Below are 19521 nucleotides of genomic sequence, written 5' to 3'. Positions count from 1 at the left end.
ATAGTCTACTTTCACCAAGATGATTCTCATTTCAGAATAGTGTATTTTGTCATTTCATATTATATATATATATATTGAGAAAAATGCCATAACTGTATTTGATCTTGGTGCCCATAGGGTATCTGTACATGTTTTTAAAGTAGTTTTTAGAGCAGATATAAGAATATCCCACCTGTTAGTTGAATTCACAAATCATTTCACAATATATATGCACATCAAATAATCATGTTGTATGCCTTAAACTTACACGGTGTTATATGCCAATTATATCTCAATAAACATGGAAAAATTAAAATTAAAGAAAGAAACCTTATCATTTTTAGTAGCTGGAATATTGAGTTTTTATAGCAAAAACTGTAACTGCTCCCTATAATTTTGATTAATTTCTGCACATATTTTTTTTTTCTTGAACATTGCACCACTTGGCTTTTTAGATGCCATATTTGTCTAGAAATTTTTAAGTAGAAGATTAAAATATATTTATTTTTCACTAATACAATATTTAATTAGAGTAAATACACATAATATGTATTTAATTTATATTAAGATTCATATAAAGTATAATATTTAACAATAAAATAGGTGTGCAAAACAATTGTATCAAAAATACAAAAATCAATCATTACAAACAGCAGAAAACTTGGTACCAGACTTCCAGACACATTTGGTGAAAATAATTTTTAATAAAATAACTTAATAATAGTGAACTATTTATCACTGTTTTAAATGAATAAAGTATAAACATTTCCTAGTAAATTTTGTTTTCCTGATAAAAAATAGGTTGTTTAGAAAATGTTTGATATTTGATCAGATTTCACTTGTGAAAAGTCAAATATATTAATGAATAAAATTCTTATTAACTAAGTGCTCTTAATATTTAAAAAAAACACACAAGCATGTATTTATAAGAAAATGAAACTTTTCTTTTTACCATGAAATACTGTACGCTGCAGCTATAAACAATGGAAAAAACTTGTCGACTTCCCTCAGGATGGAACAATGACCTTCGAAAGAAATTGCAAGTTAAAAAAAAAAAAAAGAAATTGCAAGTAAGAGACTTGTTTTTTTTTATGTCATTGAGCCTGCCAGCTTCCCCACAACTTGCATGATTCTCAGCATAGTGCAAATGCAGGGTAGAAACCTGTCATGATGTAAAATGTTGATATTTTGTGCATCATGGATTGTTTTACTTTTGTTTTGTTTTCAAAATCACATTAAAATATTATTCATCCCAATTCCTGCGTTTTTGTCATGCCTTTAAATTTCGCACCCAAAGCAAGTGCCTCACTTGCCTTACCCTAATCCTAGCTCTGGTTGGGTCCTGTATTATTATTTTTTTTTTCTGGTCTTAAAATTCTTGCCTTTAAAAGCTTTTTTTTTTTTTTTTTTTTACTTTTTTTGGGGGGGTAGTTGGGTTTATTTGTTTATTTATTTTTGGAGGAGGTACTGGAGATTGAACCTAGGACCTCATGCATGCTAAGGATGCATTCTACCACTTGAGCTATACAATCCCTTCTTAAAAGCTTTGCCTTTAATGGGAGTTTTTAGTCCATTTACGTACTATGGAACTATTGACATGGTCAGATTAAGTTCTTTCAGTTGTTACCTGTTTTCTATTTGTTCCTTCTGGGTTTTGGTCCTGTTCCTCCTTTCCCACCCTCTTTTGAGTTAACCAAATATATTTTAATATTCTATTATTATTCTTATTTTGGCTTTTCAGCTGTAACTGTTTTCATCGTTTTCTTCAGAGGTTGCGCTGGTGATTACAAAATGCATCCTTAGTGTATCACATGCAACTTAAAGTCAATATTGTACCATATCACATTAGATGGAAAAACCTTGCAAAAAGTATAGCTTCACTTCCCAAATCCTGTCCTTTGTGTTATTGTTACGTGTATTATATCTACATACATTCTAAATCCCACAATTCAGCTTGATCCTTCTGAGGCATGTTTTTAGGGTATTTTGGAGACCATCTATAGTAACCCTTACTCTAGGGCTCAAGCGGTCTGCTCTTAAGGTATGATCTCTCTGGGGTGTCTATTTCTCAGGGGGATACTGGGTGAAAGTTCCGCATTCAGGCTGGTCAAAATACCTATGTCTGCCAGAACTCTGCAAGCATCCATTCAGCTCATATAAGCCCAGGGCTGATCTCTGCTTGGCCTCGCAGTGTCTGCCTCTAAGCTTGCACAGCCTAGTATTTGGCCAAAGACCTAAAGCAACACCTATGGTGATTTCTGGAAGTCAGCCTCTACAAAGCTCCTTTTTTTTTTCTCCAGTACCATGCCTGCTAGACTCAAGTCCCCAAATCTGATCTCTCCCACCTAGCTCAGCTATATTGCTTTTCTCTTGTCTAGGCTCCACTTCCCTCCAAGGGGGTCCTGAAACTGACTGAGGCACAAAGTAGACAGAATCCAGGCTCATTGTATGCTCACCTTAAAGTTTGGTCCACTAATTTTAGCATTGAGAGGATCCAGTCTGCAGAAATTATTACTCTGGTATTCTAGTGGTAATTTTCTATTTCCCTCATTCCTTCAATATTTATTATTTAGAATTCTTTTTTTTCCCCAGATGGGCCTCAGTTTCCTTACTATTTGGAATTCTTATGCAAGGAAGATTTGTCCTGTCTCCATCATTTATTTATTTATCAAATCATATCACTGATTTATGTAAGTATGGAATCATAGATATTTAGTTTTTAGACTATAATACAATACTATCATTATTTTGTTGTTGCTCAAATTGTTCTAGCTTTGGCCGTTGGGATTTCTTTCAGGTTGGCTTCTGTATCTTTATGACATGCTCCTATCTTTTTAAATTTATTTATTTTATTTTAGATACTTCATCACTTTCCAGCATCATACAATGCTCCAGGGTCATCTTGTTTCCCTTCCCCGGCCTTAAAACCAGCCATTTCTCCAAGGATCTCTGGCTCCTTTTATTGGACCTTTCCTTTTTTTTTTAATTGTTGTTGTTGGGGGAGAGGTAATTAGGCTCATTTATTTATTTGTAGAGGAGGTACTGGGGATTGAACCCAGGACCTCATGCATGCGAAGCATGTCCTCTACCACTTGAGCTATACCCTCCCCCTTGGTTCCTTTTACTGGAGAATGGCATTTAGAAACCAAGATCCTGTGTACTAGACGTGCTTGTTGCTTCTGGAATAGCACAGTGCCTAGGCCTTTTCAATGGACAGACTGAGAAAGTGTCAGAGGAGTCCAAGGAGATATGACAACTCAACCCAATGTGGTAGGAAGCTTCTAAAGATGTCCCCCCATGGTCCCTGCCTAGTGATATTCATGGTCTTATGTAATCCTCTGCCTTGAGTAACTTGATTCTAACCAACAGAAAGCCTCAATGGTGAGGAGGGGCCATCTCCATGATTAGATTACAAGAGATTATAACTTCTGTTTTGCTAGCAGACGCTCTCTATTGCTGGCTTTGAGGAAGAAAACTATGTGTGCTGTGAGCTGCCTCATGGAAGGAAAGGCACACATGGCCAGGACTGAAGGCACCTCCAGCTGACAGCCTGCAAGGAACTGGGGTCCTCAGTTCAACAGGCTGCAGAGAACTGAAGTCTGCCCCCAACCACGTGAGTGCAGAGCAGATTCTTCCCCAGTCCCACTTTCAGATGAGTCCTCAGCCCTGCCCGGCACCTTCCGACTGCACCCTTGTGAGAGTCACTGGAGTAGGGGACCCAGCCAAGCCAGCCTGGATTCCTCACCCACAAAAACTGGGAGATAATGAGTGCATGATTTTGTTAGCCACTAAAATGGTGGTGATTTGTTACACAGAAAGAGATAACAAGTAGAATAGCCTTACTTGGATCCTAAAACAGAAAAAAATACATTTGTGGAAAAACCAGTAAAATCCAAATAAAGTCTCCAGTTCCTAGTACTGTGCCCATGTAATTTTTCTTAGCAATAATTCTTTAATAAATGTGCCATGGTTATTCAAGATGTTAACATTAGAGGGAGCTGGATAACAGGTATGAGAACTCTCTCTACTGTCCTTGCAACACTTTTGTAAATCTAAAATTATTTCAGAATACAAACTTAAAAAAAAACCACTTCTGAGTATTACATGTTATCTTTATAAAACAAAGAGAATATAGGTGGGAGGGTATAGCTCAGTGGTAGAGTATATATGCTTAGCATCCACAAGGTCCTGGGTTCAATCCTCAGTACCCCTATTAAAAAAAAAAAAAGATTAAAAAAACACCCAAAAAGAATATAGCAAATTTGAGGGGAAAAAAAAAAAAAAGGTTATCAGGCAGCCACCAGTCTGGTGATACTCAGTAACCAGGCCCTTGGGTTCACGGTATGATCAGCTAGAAAGAGGCAGCAAGTGTGGCGGTCACAGTCTGATGGGGGAGACACAGGAACAGACCTGATGCCTGTCCTGAGAGTCAGTCTGGTTGCAAATTCCCGGAATATTTTTTTCCCCAGCCTTCAAGAAGATACTTGTGTCTGTTCACCTCCATTTAAATTCCCCTCAAATGTCAACATCTGTTTAAAACTGAGTTGCTTGCTTGTTCCTCTACCTTTACAGTTTTTTTTTTTTCTCTTTGCCATTTCCACCATCTGGAGTACCTCTGCTGCCTGCCAGGAGACATCTTCATATACATCCTTATCAGCTTCAAAAGGGAATTTACAAGAAAACTTTGGCCCCTCTGTCCTCAGTGATATTTTTCAAACCAAAGCCCTCACTTACCTAACTTTACCACTTAGCACTTCATCCATTTACCAGCTGAGTATCTTCAGATAGTTACTTATATTCCTTGGTTTCTTCAAACATGAAATGGGAATAAGAATCAGTGCTTTCTTGATAAATAGTCCCTAGAATAATAAGTTGGGTAAAATGCTTACACTTGTGGCAGTTAGGAGGCTGCCCGGCAGATCACGACCAATTGCTTTTGTGTGCAGATGGTTTTCCTCCAGTCCCTCTATCTAAATTCTTTAATCCTCCCCTCCCAAATCTGCCAAGAATCCTTCTTCCTCTTGGCCTTCATGGGCCAGGCTCACTACACAGACAAAAGCAAGCACAGGAGACTCTTTGCCAAAGTTAAAAGCGCATCAAACACGCCTAGCATTTATTAATCACAAACCTACAGACCCTTCAGTACACCCTCCTTGGGGCTTGGCCCCAACAATCTAAAGCCAACAATCTTGGGTGTATGTGGTAGCAGGGATGGGGATGGGCAGGGAGTGTCTCTTGATAATTCTGAAAAGGGGAGGATTTCTCCAAATGGAAAACTGGGTGGAGGCCAGAGGTTGGGGGTGACCTAGCTTCTGAGTGGGTGGAGGTCAATAAAAAAAATCAGATAAACAAAAAAGGGGGTACATATGCTTTTGCAATCCTCCCTCCAAGCCTCTGCCTTGGTGGGACAGGCTTCCGCTTTTTCCTGGGCTGGGGAACTCCCCGGAAAGGACCCTTCCTCCATCCTGTTCCTCCGCATGTTGCAAGAGTACTAGGGTGCTGGTTCTGGGAACCTGGACTCCATAGCCCCTAATCTCCATCACCTCCCCAGGCTACCCTTCAGGGAAGGAGGCAGCACTCTGCCCAAGAGTGGGAGTCTAACTCTCACTCACTCCTGATCTAAGTCTGGAATGTCAACCTACAGGATCTCAAGATTTGCCCTCTTCTTAGAGGGCAAGGTTTCGGCTTAGAGCCCTCCTAGGTTAGGTCACATTGGTCCCAGGTTAAGGCGGGGGAGCTTAAGTACCACTCCTCCTTGCAGTGTGGAATGCTTAGATGGGATGTCGCTAAGAGAAGAGGGCTGTGATCTCCACATAGTTGCCTGATCTCACTGACTCCTCCACACCTGAAATACCTGCGCTGGGCTGTGGGGAAGGGGCGGGGCCTGACTCCTCCATTGCTAGGAGGCCAGGACTGAGTTCCCAGGTGAAGGGGCTGGCTCTCTTCCTCACTTCTGTTTCTTGCCTGGGCAGGACAGGGTTCACGGGGGAAGGGGCAGGCTTAAACCCCCGAGGTGGGACCTCCATCATTTTGACTCCTCTTCCTTGCCAGGATGGACTAGACTGGCGGTTCCAAGAGAGGATGGAGCAGTATCCCGACACCGCTCATCCCAGGAAACCTGGCTAGGACAGTCCCTAGGGGCCAGGGGCCAACCTCATCCTGTCTCCTTCCCTAATCTGGGCAAGGGCGGGTCCCACAGGGCAGGGGTGAGGCTGCGATCTCCAGGGGACAGACCCTGATGCCCCCCCCACCCCCACCTTCTCTGTCTGAAATACTTGTGCTGGCCTGTCCTGTGGGGAAGGGGCAGGGCCTCATCTGACTCCTCCTCCTTGCCTGGTTACAGGGGTGGGGCCTCATCTCGTCTCCTCTTCCCCCAGTACACCTGGGCTGGGCAGTCTCATGGGAGGGTGGGGGAAAAGGCGGGGCCTCATCCTGACATGTCCTCCTTTCCTGGGTGGGGAAGTCCCAGGGGAGGGGTGAGGCCTGATCAGGACTCCTCCTCCATGCTGAAGCTGCTGCGGCGACTGCTGGCCTTGGAGACTGCAGGGGATACTGAAGAAAGCAGGGGATCAGAGGCAGCCCGCAGTGGCGACAGGGCGCCCCCTGACAGTCCCCCCACCACCCCCTCCTCCTCCTCCATCAGAATGTCCTCCAGCCCCAGATGGAAGGGGTCCCCTAGATCTCCCAGGTGGTCGCTGGGAAAGTGCAGGTCCAGAAGGGCATCCGATGGTGGTGCCGGGGGCTGCTGATGGGGAGTGCTCTGGGCAGGTCCCCCCCCTGCAGGAAACGTTGCTGTGCCTGGCCTGCCCTCCTCTTCCACATCCAGTTGCTCTGGCTTGAGGCTGTCAGAGGCTGAAGTTGTGGCCAGCGAGAGAAGCCCTGGGGTGGGAGGCACTGGCAGACCATGGATCTGGGCCTGCAGTTCCAGCTCCTGCAAAGAGGAAGGGGTACATAACAAAAAAAACAACAAAAAAAGGCGGGGGTACAGGTTCAGAGTCCCAAAGAAGCAGAGGATGTAACAGTTACAAGGACAGGCCGCCTGGGTTTGAATGCAGCCATTGCCACTCACTATTGGTGTAACTTTAGGCAAATTGCTTAACGTCTCTGAGCCTCAGGGTCCCAATCTATAAAATGGGAATAACAGTAGTCCCTGTCTCATCAGGTCATTGTGAGGATTAATTTAGTAAATGGAGATAAAGCTCTTGTCAACATGCATAGCATAAGATAAACACTATGTACGTTAGCCAATATTCACTTTTGTTCTAGTTAATGTTAAGATTACTACTTATCATCATCAACATCGTCATCATCATTCTGTGAGGCAGGAAGCCCAAGGACCTCCCAAATATGCCAGGAGGGGAAATCCTGCCCTGTTCTTCCTCTGCCTCTTCCTCTAGGAAGCCCCTCCACCCCCACCCCCACCCCAGCCACCACCCCCTCCTTCCAGACCTGAATTCGGAGCTGCAGGCTGCGGTTGGCTTGCTCCAGGGATCGCTGCCGGCTCTCCAGGTCTTTGGAGCGCTGCTGCTCCTTCTGCAATTTGCGGATATAATCCACAGAAGCTTTCAGGATGGTGCCCTTGTTCCAACGCATCTCCCTGGGGGCACGAGGGGGAGGAAAGAAGGGAGAGTTGTAATGTGGAGTCTCCTGGGAGCTGAAGGGGGAACCTGCGCCAGGTAGACGAAACGCCCCACCACATGCCTAGAACTTGAGGTGGGCGGACATTGAGGGTAGGGGATGCTCAGATGCAAATCACCTGCCTGGGACCTCCCAACCATAACCCATCACACCCCAAGCCCAGGAAGCCCTCTCTGACCTCATCCCTGATTGCTCTTACCTACACCCTTCTGATTCAGCTCACTGCAGCCACAATGGCTTCTCAATGCTCCTCGAACATGGGAGATCACTCCCACCTCAGGGCCTCCAGCCCAGCCTGCCCTCCACCTCGGACACTCTTACCCCAGACACCCAGATGGCCCCTGCCTCATCTCTTTAAGCTCTTTAAAAAAATTTTTTTTAATTTAATTTTTTTGGTTTTGTTTTGTTTGTTTGTTTTGGGGACGTGGTAATTAGGTTTATTTATTTATCTAATGGAGGTGCTGGGGATTGAATCCAGGACCTTGTGCATCCAAAGCGCGCACTCTACCACTGAGCTATACCCTCCCTCATCCTTAGGCTTTTTATTCTAGTGTTTCCTCAAGGCCTGCCCTGTCCCCATCCTCCTCACCCCAAATTATAACCTTCCCCAACATCTCATCTTCCTTCCATTCTTTAATTCTTCTCCACGACACTCCTCATTGCTGGATTTTACTTATTTATCTTGTTGGCTGGCTGTCTGCTCCCACTAAAACATCAGTTCCCTGAGGTCAGGGATTTTTATGTGTTTTATTCCCTCTGGTATCCGCAGGGCCTAGCACGGTACCTGGCACAAAGCAGAAGGAGCTCAATACATTTCTTGAAGAAATAGAGGAAGTAGCAAATGAGTGGAAAACTAAGTGTCTATATCACACGGGGACCACACGAGGTACACGCACAATCATGTCATGCATGTATAATTTTAGATGGGGACACAGTGAGGGGCTGCCACCCTGCTCAGGGTAAGGAAAGCTGGGTGAGAAAGGGTCCAAGGAGCAGAACTGCCCAGGTGGGTCCCAGGTAGGGTGGGCCCACCTGGGAACGACTTAAGGGGAGCGGGTCCCCCTCTCCACATTCCACTGGCCTGGGGCTCCCCACCCAGACTCACGGGTCACTGGACTTGGGGATGAGGGTGCCCAACTCCTTGATCCTGTCGTTAATGTTGAATCGCCTGCGACGTTCAACTTTGAAAGCAGGGGAGAGAAAGAGAGAGTGGGAGAGAGTCGTCAGTAGGCCGAGGAAGGAAGTGGAGAAACTGGGGAGTGGGAGAGGGGAGGCTGCCGCAGGGAGAGGCCCCCAAGGAAGGCGGGGCGCAGAGCAAGGCAGGGGCACGGGCTACCACACCACTCACTTAGGTTGTGATTGTCTTTCTTCTGCCGTTCCTTCAAAAGGGCCTTGGCCTCTGTCTCTGGAAGAGAGTAGGGGTGGGTCAAGGCCTCTGGGGCTGGGAAAGACGCCAGAGGGCAGCATGTGCAGCTGCTGGAAGAGGCTTTGGTGGGCACAGGCTGGGGAAGTGACTCTTTTAAAAGTGCCACTCTTTTTTTGATTTTTTTTTTTAATGGAGGTACTGGGCATTGAACTCAGGACCTTGTGCATGCTAAGCATGCGCTCTACCACTGAGCTATACCCCCCCCCTTTTTTTTCCTTTTTACAATTTTTAAAGAAGCGTGGAGATATAGGCCATTTGTTAAACCCAAGATGAGAGGAAGTGGAGTGAAAGCAGGCCTGTGGGCCACATGGACAAAGATGGCAAACAGCCCCCGTTCTTGTCTGTTTAAACCCTCTCCCCCTAGAATCAGGCCCAACCCTCCTCCCACCCCCACCTGGTAGATATGGGGCTCACCCTGGGGAATAGGACGAGCGCACGGGGCCAAGACCCTGGCCCTTACCAGAGATCTCCCGTTTGATATTGGGCAGCTCAGCTGGACAGGAGTTGCTGACCGTGATGGCTGGCGTGGCCACACCCTGACTACTGTACACATCAAGCAGATTCCCTGACACAGGCAGCTGAAGGCAGAAAAATGATGGTTGGGAAGAGACCCCAGGCTCGGCCTCTTCTCTGAACCAGGCTCCAGAACCTCCACACACCCCAGAGATGGGCCTCCTAATGTAAGGATTGTATGGCTCAGCATGAGAGCCCTTCCTTCTCCATCAAGGGAATTTCACACAGCAACTCAACAGGGAAGACAGGGTCTAGGGGACGTACTGTGCTCTGCCGGGGGACTGGAGCTTGCCCCGCCTATTCATCATGCCCCATAGCCCCTCAAATCCCCCAGTGACTTCTGAAGCCCATCTTCCAAACCCTAGGGCTGGCTCTGGAGAAAATGCTGGAAAACCACCCTTCTCTGGTCTTTGTCAGCTCTGATGCAACATTTCAGTCCATTAACCCCTCCTAGAACGATATTCCAATTCAGCATTCTTGGTACAGTCCAACACCATCTTCTCAGACCTTGGGAAATTATCATGGCAACATTCCACCCAAAATCTGGACTTCTGGAGAGTTCCAGCCCCATCTCCAGTCTTTTGCTGTGATTGCGTTGCCACCACCTTACATCCACAGTCTCTGGCTGCCACACACCAACGTCCTGATTCTGATATCTTCTTGCACATTCTGATCTCTCAGGCTGTCTTGTCCAACTACTCAACAAGCACTGTTTTTATGTCAACCTAGTTTTTTTTTTTCTCCTTCAAACTTTCCTGGATACACCCTAGGGCAACAAACGAATCCCTAAGTAATTAGTCTCACCTCTTGATGAGTTTTCATCTCTTGAAACCCCCACTAGCCTGCTGGATCCACCTAATATAAGGTCCCAATCTCTAGCTGTGTCCAAATCAACGAAAAGTTCTGATAAATTGCTACCATTTTTACACAGGCTTCTATCCTCTTGAGAACTTGGAAAGAAGTAAAACTACAACCACTCAGTATGTTCCAGAGCAAATTATGGAACTCTTGGAATGCTTGGAACCAGAATGCTATAATTTCTTGGTGCATCCCTTCCTCTAGAAAGTTTTATCCACTCTCTATGAAGACCCAGCCTCTTGGCATGTTGACTGTAAGAGACATGGTACATTCTAATCACTTCAAGGTCCAATCACATCAAATGTAGACACCTTTGGTATGTTTCCGTCACTTCATGGTTTGGGTATGTCCTCATGACCTGAATGTCCTGGTACATTCAAAATGCTGCGAGTAGCCCCCTCTTGGTCCCTCCCACTGTGAAGTTTAAGTACTCTGGTATGCCCTAATATCTCCATGAAGTCCCCGCCCTGTATGTATCAAAATCTACAAGTCCACCTCTCCCTGCAGTTCAATACAAGGCCCCAGGGCACTGGTATGCCCCATCCCATCATACAGCTTCCGTCTCTTAGTACAATCCAAGGTGAGAATGTCCTATATACACACTCAGCCCAGGTGTATATAAGATATTTCTCAATGATAGAGGGATGTGCTAATTTTTAGACCAGTTTCCCATCTAAGGACCTTACCGTGCTGGGGAGCTGCAGCCCTGTGGTGCCTCCAGGCAGATAGCTGAGCATCTCATCGTAACTGGATTCCAGGCTGATGATCTCATCAATGACATCATCAATCTGGGAGAAGAAATATGGAAGGGGGTTAGAAGAATCTGGAGTGGAGGCAGAGCATGGGAGGGTCATCTGCAGCCACTCACCTCCTTCTCTGAGCTAGACCCGATGGTGAGCAGCGCCATGGGGCTGTTGGGAGCACTGCCTGTGGGGCCAGTAGCGTGGGCAGTCTCAGGGGCAGGGAGTGGCTGGGCACTAGCAGCCCCTGGTGGTGGGGTGAGGGCCTGGGAAGCCAGCTTGGGCCCAAGTGTGGTGGACAGGTACTGTTTCACCTGCTGCCGGCGTGCCTGCTGCAGATGGTAGCGCGTTGGGTTCTCCAGATGGGTCTGCACCTATGGAAAAGGGGGAGGTGGGATGGGAGGCAACAAGGTGGAACAGGGCTCAGAGGGGTGACTCTGAGCCCCAGTCTGCCCCTCAGAAGTCATCTGTTCCTAGGCTCAGGATGGCAAACCAGGCCCAGAATCTGGGAACCTTCTCCCACTCCCCAAACTGGTAAGTCTTCCCCAGGACCCAAATTCTCCTTTTCAGAAATCCTTCACAGCCCCCCAGATCCAACCGTGGCTTGCAGAATCCCTCACAGTTTCTGGAGCACCCTGTCACAGTCCCCAAGACTCTCCCCTCCCCACCGCCCCAGTCTCTGATACCACCTAACAGACCTGGGAATTACACGTGGCTTTCCAAGACACTCCAATGGCCAAAGAATTTCTAATGCATCACCAGACATGAAGCTCTTCCTACAAAGCCACTTCACGATTCTAGGGCCCACCCAGGGCACTCATGAACCCCCATGGTCCACCAAGACTTCCTGTGGTCCCCAAGAGCCCCTCACAACTCCACAAGAATGCCTTAGAAACCCTAACCATAATGGGACACTAGCTTAGTCTTTTTTTAGCAGTACCTGGGACCTTCCTTAGAGCCCCCAGGACCTTGCCCAAAAGGCACCAGGACCAATCCTCAGTCACCAGGAGTCCCTCCCAGGGCCTCTGGATGTCACCTTACCTTGAGCACCTCCCTGGGCACCTGAGCAGGGGGAGGACGACCCAATGTGTGGCCCCCAGCGGAGACGCCGACCACAGAGATGGCAGGAGAGGCAGGTGCAGGAGTAGGGAAGGGAGAGGCTGCAGCCTGTTCCCGACGCTCACGCCTCTCCTGCTCCTGGGCCTGGGCCCGCATTAGCTGCTGCCGCAGCAAGACCCGTGATGAAGAAGATGACGACATGGCAGGGGTCCTGGAGCCCCCTGCAGAAGATGATGCAGAGAGTGTAGCTGGGGTGGCTGGTGTGGCCTGCAGTGATATTGGGAGGCTGTGGAATGGGAAATACGGGGCCATAGGTAAGCTAAAAGTCTCGGCCCAGGCCTAAGGAGTCATAGTGCGATGGAGTCGACATAGGAACCTGGCCTGTTCTCCGGTTCTCTGCCTTCAGAGGCCACAACATGGAGGAGAGATACAGGAACTAGCCCTGATCACAACCCTCGGGGTCAGTCTGGTGGGAGAATTTGGGCCCTCCATCCTTATGGGGAAGCCTGGATTTGAGCCTGTACATATATTAAGCCAAAGTGCCATTGCTCGGCTCTGGGAGAAGGGGTTCACCCCATTTAAAGGACAGCAGAAGAAAGCCAAATTAAGGTTGTGGCACTAGACACGGACACAGAAAGCTCTTCAGCTCAATTTGGGGCTGGAGATGCTCCCTGAGCTCCTAGGGGTGGACAGGCTATATGAGCAACCGCAGGCCCTTCTTCCTCCCCTGCCTGGGCCTCTGGTCCCAGGAGCTAGTCAGTCTTAAAAATCTCAGAGATTTCACAATCCTCTCTTCCTGCCCCTCTTCCAGGTCCCCTCCCCTCTCTTAGAGCCCAGGCCCATGACTCAGCACATTTAGACTTATAAGCTGGGGAAAAAAGAAGAGACCAGCAGGGGTTCTTCAAGGGCTGGGGTGGGTGAATTTGTTGAGTAGGGGGTGAGGGTGACCAGGGGTTGTGGGAATGGCTCCGCCCACTTGGGGCTGGGCTTGAGCAGGCCACGCCCTGTGTCTGGACTCTCCAGACAAGCTGCAATTTTTGTCTATGAATGGGTGTGCAGGTGGGGTGGGAGGAGGCTGGGGAGATCTTGTCTGAGATACTAGAATCCTAGCTTGGCCACCTGCTTTCCACATGCTCTTACTAGCCCCTAATTTTACTATCTGGCAAATTCAGGCTGGTGAGAGAATGGGTTGGGCTGGCACTGGGGGCCGCTGCCGAACCAGAGAGGATGGAGGGGCCTGGCAAATTGGGAGGGAAGTCAGATAGAGGAGACATACCTTGAGCGTAGTGATAGGGGTTGACTTTTGAGCTCGTAGAAACTGTCAGGATCAAGGACGTTTTCTAATTCGATGTCAGCAACAATCCCGGATTCCGGAAGCAAGGAGTTCAGGCTGAGGGTGGGGGGAAGGTAGGGGTAATGGTCAGTAATTGTATGGAGATGTCATTCCCCAGATAGAAAGAGAGGACAGAAGAGAAGAACACACAAGGAGGGAGAACAGAGTGTATCCCTCGCATTCGGCCACTCTTCTGAAACCACCACTACAAATTCCCATGTTTTCTTCCCTCCCCACTCTCTTCTGCTCTGTGTTACCCATAGTTCCTTAAGATTCAAAATAATAAGAGTGCCTGGATCCCAGCTCCTTGCTCTAACAATCATGCGTAACAACCTGGGTTTCAGGAAAATAGAAACGAGGAATTTAGGAATGACAATTCACTTTGCAGGATTCCTGACTTTGCATTCAGAGTTCTCCCAGCCCCCACACCCCCCTACTGTTTTCCTGGCTGCAGACTGTGAGCCCACGTTGGTCTACACAGTAGGGGCATCCCTCAGCAGAACAGTCCATTGTAACACAAACTGAATGCATCACAAAGAGAACTGGGGTCGCTGATTCACTTTACAGAAGGATCCACGACTTCGCAAAGGAGTTCCCCCCAACCCCGCCCCAGCCCCAGCCGGAGTTCATGGGATGCCAACACACGTCCAAAACCAAAATGGAAATAACAAAGGCACCCCTCGGTCCAACAATCTGGATTTACAAGAGGGAGAATTTGGGTGGATGATCCGCTTTATATGAACATTCTTTTCTTGGCCGGAGGAGCCAGACCAGCGCTCTCCTGTTTTTTTGGATAGATCAAAACACAAACACATCTCCAATATCAATACCCACTGACACACAAAATAAGAAGTCATACACACCCTTTCCTTTCAGCCATTCCCACTACTGTGATGATCTAGGTTGTTATAAAGGCATTAGAAAATGGTAAATTGGTATACAGAAAGGCACTTGCTCAACCCTCCACATTGGGTGTGAGACCTTAGTGTGCAAGGGACATTAACATGTAGACAGATGGATATGCATCCTTGAATTTGTCAAAGATTTAGAATCTTGAGATTGTGGTTGACTTCACTTGACAAGAATTCTCTCCCCTCCCCAAGGATCTGTCTTCCTTCCTTTCCTCACCCACAGATGGGGCCCTAAAACCACCCAGGAAGTCAGGAAGAGGAAGCTCGGGGAGCCGCTGAGCTCAGCACAATCCCAAGCAGAAAGTAGGCAAAACCCCCTCCCATGCTCACACATCCTTTGCACAGAAGTTGGAAGAGGTGGGCACAGGGGTGGTCAGGGTGGGGACAGAGAGGGCTGAGGCTTCCAAGCCCGCTGATGGAAGTGAGGCTGAGATCAGAGAGGACCCACCCAGGCAGGGATGGTGCAATTGGTGCTCATTCCAGCCGTAGGGTCAGATTCAAGATTGTCTTCAGGGCCTGAGAGACAGACGGGAAGGATGAGATAAAAAAAAATTGTGCCTGTCTGTGTGTATGTAGGGGGTGAAAAGGGCCGGCTGAGAAGCTCAGGCAGGTGGCAGCAGGAACAAGACCCTCCTCTGGGTTTCCAAATAAGGTCTGAGGCCTTCTCTGAGCTAAGAAGTGGCACCATCTCCATTGCCTGTATGCCTCACTGTCTCCCATTCAAGCCCCTATGGGGGTGTGGGAAGAGAGCTTTTCCACTATCCCTAGGATCTGACCCAGCTTGGATGGGTGGACAGGGATGAAGGGATTATTCTGGTCAAGTCTTGATAAATGTTGCTTTTAATGTTCACTCCCACACACTCACAAGGCTAGTCCTCCACAGCATTTCTGAGATACCCCCAAATCTCTCCAGAGTCATGTTATCTCCAAACAGCCTCCAGCAACCAGCAACTGGGAGTTACCAAGCTCCTAAGACAGCATCTCTGTCCTCCAGAACCCCTTCTCTGAGAGAAAGAGTCCCTTAAAATCAGTGCCTCACCTAGAGTGCCCCCTCAAATTCATTCCCCTCATGCCTGACTCAAAGGACCCCAAATTCAACCTCTAATTAGTCTCAGTCCCCGAAGTTCAACTACCCTAGCCCAGTTCCTGGACAGAACAGAATCAGGCCCTCTAGACCCAGTCGAGGGTCCCCCAAATCTGAACCAGGCCTCCCTTAATGGACTTCCATGACTCCTTTAAGCCTCAGTCCAAGCAGGCCACCGCCGATTTCCTTAGATGCCCCCCCAAGTCGGGCGCCCCGACGTCCTCCAAGCCTAGGCCAATGGCCTCCAATCACGGCCCTGGGCCCCCGCTGCCCCCAGACCAGGCCCCCGGGAACCCCAGTCAGCACTACCGGCCCCAGGCGGCCCCGCACCTGAGCAGCTGGGCCGAGTCGGCCGACCTGCGCTCCTCCAACAGCACGAACACGGCTCGAGGGCCCTCTGCGCTGGCCTCTACGCCGTCCCGAGCTGGCTCGGCCGCATGAGACATGACGCCCGGCCCCGGGCAAGCCCTGCCAGGCCGGTCGGGCCTTGGCCCGGTCCCCCTAACAAAATAAGAGTCCCCCTCCCCCTGCTCGCCACCACCTCCTCCGCTAAGCCATGGAGCGAGCTCTGCGCGGGCGGGCGGCGTCGGGGAGATGGGATGGGCCGTGAGTCATCCCCCGCCCTGAACGGACCAACACCACCCCCCTTAACCTAACCCCGGACGACCGCCCTCCTCGCCACCCCCCCGTCCTCTTCCCCCTCCTCCCTGGGCTGGGGAAACTCCACAGGAAGTGACCGCACCGAGGATAGACAGCTCGCAGGGCCACGCCCTCTGGGTGAGGCGGCCAATCGTTGAGGGGTGGTTCAAGAGCCCGCCCCAAGCTACGCCTCCGAAGCCGAGAAAAAACTAGATTTGGCGGGCCCTTACTCCGAGAAGGGGGCACCTAGGCCACGCCCTCAGAGACAGAGCAAATCAGCGAGAGGTAATTTGGTTGAGCCACGCCTCCCCCCTCAAATTATCCCTCCGCAAGCTACTAAGCCGCTCCTTGCGTCCTCTGCGCCTGCGTACAATGGCTAGTCGGCGGGCAGAGGGTCTCCAGGCTACGCTTCTATCTGCGGAACCGCGCCCTCTCTCGGCCAATATTTGTCATATCAGCGCCCTAGACCTCACTCCAAACTTGATCTGGCGGTGACTCCTCAGCCAAACCCATAGCCTTGAGGCCTAGGAAGCTAGATTCCCTGGAGGTGCGCACCAGAAACCCCGCCCTCTCGGTACCTACAGTCCAGCCGCCCAGCTGGTCTTCCTGGAAGCGCTCCGCCTACTCTATGTCATTTAGAGCGGTTGTTGTACTAGGTCGTTGTGCTACACGGTAGGTGCTTAGTAAATCTTTGACAGATGGATGAATGAGTGGAATGATGGAAATTAGATATGGTCCCTTCGATGGATGACTTCTGGAATCATAAAGACCCCGGTTTGGATATGGGCTGGGGACTTCCCTTCTCCAAGCCTCTGCTTTCCTGTACTGTCAAATGGGGGTTATTAATACCATTGTGGCCAGGTTGTTACGAGAATTACGGGTAATTTATGAATAGTGCTAGTAGGTTGTTTGGCATACAAGACGATCTCCCCAAATTAATTGGTTCACTCATTTGTGCACTGATTCAACACTTATTGAGCTCCTCTGTGTGCTAGATACATGCAAGCCGGCTCGCACACAGCAGAGGGTCCCACCCATACCTTCAGGTGCACAGTCAGCTCACAAAACACCCGGACCAACAACCTTCCCTGTATCCCTCCCAACATCCCAAGACCATGCCCATGAGTTGGACCATCAGAAACTCACATCAGTTGGACCATCATGAGCTCTCATTTGCTTTACCCCCTTTGTATTGGCACCCTTATTTCCCAGGTTGGCTTGGTGAACACACACAAACCCATACACTCACACACAAACATTATCCACATAATAAAGATGACAATTCTTTCCCGAATTAATCTTTAAAAAATCAATACATTGCCAAAAAAGTTCTAAAATGGAACTTGTAGACCTGATGCTGAAATTCCTATGGTACCTTAAATATGCAAGAATATCTAATTTTATGGGGGGAGGGATAAATTAGGAGTTTGGGATTAACATATACAGACTACTATTTATAAAATAGATCAACAACAAAGACCTACTGTTTAGCCCAGGGAACAATATTCAATATCTTATAATAACCTATAACGAAAAAGAAAATGAAAAAGAATATATATATGTATAACTGAATCACTTTGCTGTGCACCTGAAACTAATACATTGTAAATCAGCTATACTTCAATAAAAAAAGAATATCTAAGGGGGAGGGGATACCTCAAGTAGTAGAGCGCATGCTTAGCATGGCCCAGGTCCTGGGTTCAATCCCCAGTACCTCCTCTCAGAATAAATAAATCTAATTACCTCCCCTCACCCCCACCAAAATAAAATAATTAAATAATACAGCAACAAATAAATAAAATATTTTTTAAAAAGAATATCTAATTTTATAAAAGAAGAAGAAAGAGGAGGGCATCATCTAACCATATTTAAAATATATGACAGAGCTCTAGTAATTAAAACATTGTGATACGGAAGTGGGAATAGAAAACTAAATCAATGGTACAGAAAAAAAAATCCAAAAATCGACCTAGGTATTTGTGGGAATTAGTAAGTGACAAAAGTGATATTTCAAGTCACTGGAAGAGAAATGGGTATTTACTAAAATGGTTTGGGGAGAAATGACTGTCTTTTCAGGGGAGAGATTAGATTCCTAATTTACTCAATTCAGAAAAATTAATTCCTGGTTGGCTAAAGACCTAAACAACAACAACAACAAAACCTATAAAAAACATCAGAACAAAATATTTTTGGAGAATATTTTTAAGTCTTTGGCAAAAAGAAGGCGTTCCTAAACCGGATACAAAAAGTAAAAGATATAAAGAAAAGTAACAACAAGCAACATTTATTGGTCATTCTTGGCACTCTATCTGTATTAATTCATTTTAATCCTCACAACAGACCTCCGAGAAGGTTTCCATTTATTATCCCAACCTACAAATTAGGAAACCAAGGTACAGCAAAGTTAAGTCACTTGCCCTAGGTCACCCCAATTTATAAAACCTAGGATTGGAACCCAGGAACTCTTCACTACCACACTCCACTATCTCTCCAGTTTGACTACATCGAAATATAAAACTATAATCTGATTAAAGATGCTACAAACAAAGTTAAAAGACTTGCAGCAGACTTGGAGAAAAAATTTATAACATCAGACCCACAGATTCGTTATCCTGTCGCACACCCCAGTTCTGCACACACCAGCCTCATACATATCCCATATATCACCATGACAAGTGTTTCCTCATCACACACCCTGCACAATAAGCCCATCCTCAATCTGTCTCTCTCTCTCTCTCTTAATCTCTTGCTCACAACTTCACAACTCTTTCTACACTGCTCTCTCTCTCTCTCTCTTTCTGGCAGCTGGGGTTTCATTGCAACACAACTGTAGGGTGGGGTGAACAGGAGATATGGAGGGAGAAGAGAGGGCAGTTAGTTGGTGAAGGTGGGGATGTTTATGTAGAGATGTGAGTGGTGATCGATGATGGCTTGTTTGCACACAACTAAAGGATCTTGTGAAGGGCTTCAGGAGGAGTGGGGCTGCTAGAGGACTGTTTAAGAGTGTAGGTGAACACAATATTGTAAATCAACGATACTTCAATTTTAAAAAAAGTGCAAGTGGGAGCTATTGGAGGGTAAATTGGGAATATAGTTGGGGAATGGAAGATAATTTGGGATGCAGTTGGTGGGACTATGGGAAGTTAGTGTTTAGAGATAGAGTTTTATCTTCTGTAAGATAGTTCAAGGAGTTGTTAATAGAGTTGTTAACTGTTATGGGATGGTGTGGTAGGCTGACTAATGCCCCCCTCAAAGATGTTCATGTCCTAATCCCTGGAACCTGTAAATGTTACCTTATATGGCAAAAAAAATTGCAGGTATGATTAAATTAAGAATTTTGG

General features: G+C 47.4%; 1 protein-coding gene and 1 non-coding gene across 2 annotated transcripts; both read right to left on the bottom strand.

Moving 5' to 3' along the window:
* Positions 1 to 3013: 3013 nt before the first annotated feature.
* TRNAA-CGC (transfer RNA alanine (anticodon CGC)) lies at positions 3014 to 3087 on the bottom strand. Its single transcript has one exon. It is a non-coding gene; the product is annotated as a tRNA-Ala (tRNA).
* Positions 3088 to 5054: 1967 nt separating this feature from the next.
* Positions 5055 to 16207, bottom strand: TFE3 (transcription factor binding to IGHM enhancer 3). Its single transcript, XM_064483149.1, has 10 exons — positions 15872 to 16207; positions 13490 to 13603; positions 12196 to 12499; positions 11283 to 11528; positions 11101 to 11202; positions 9504 to 9621; positions 8966 to 9022; positions 8723 to 8798; positions 7429 to 7576; positions 5055 to 6910 (listed from the first exon to the last, which is right to left on the bottom strand). Exons 1-10 carry the CDS (start codon positions 15985 to 15987, stop codon positions 6467 to 6469), a joined length of 1725 nt encoding a protein of 574 aa, XP_064339219.1. The 5' UTR covers positions 15988 to 16207; the 3' UTR covers positions 5055 to 6466.
* Positions 16208 to 19521: the final 3314 nt, after the last annotated feature.

The sequence above is a fragment of the Camelus dromedarius genome, chromosome X (assembly GCF_036321535.1).
Source record: "Camelus dromedarius isolate mCamDro1 chromosome X, mCamDro1.pat, whole genome shotgun sequence".
In the NCBI taxonomy this organism is placed as follows: domain Eukaryota; kingdom Metazoa; phylum Chordata; class Mammalia; order Artiodactyla; family Camelidae; genus Camelus; species Camelus dromedarius.
This window is presented reverse-complemented; position numbering and strand designations above follow the sequence as displayed.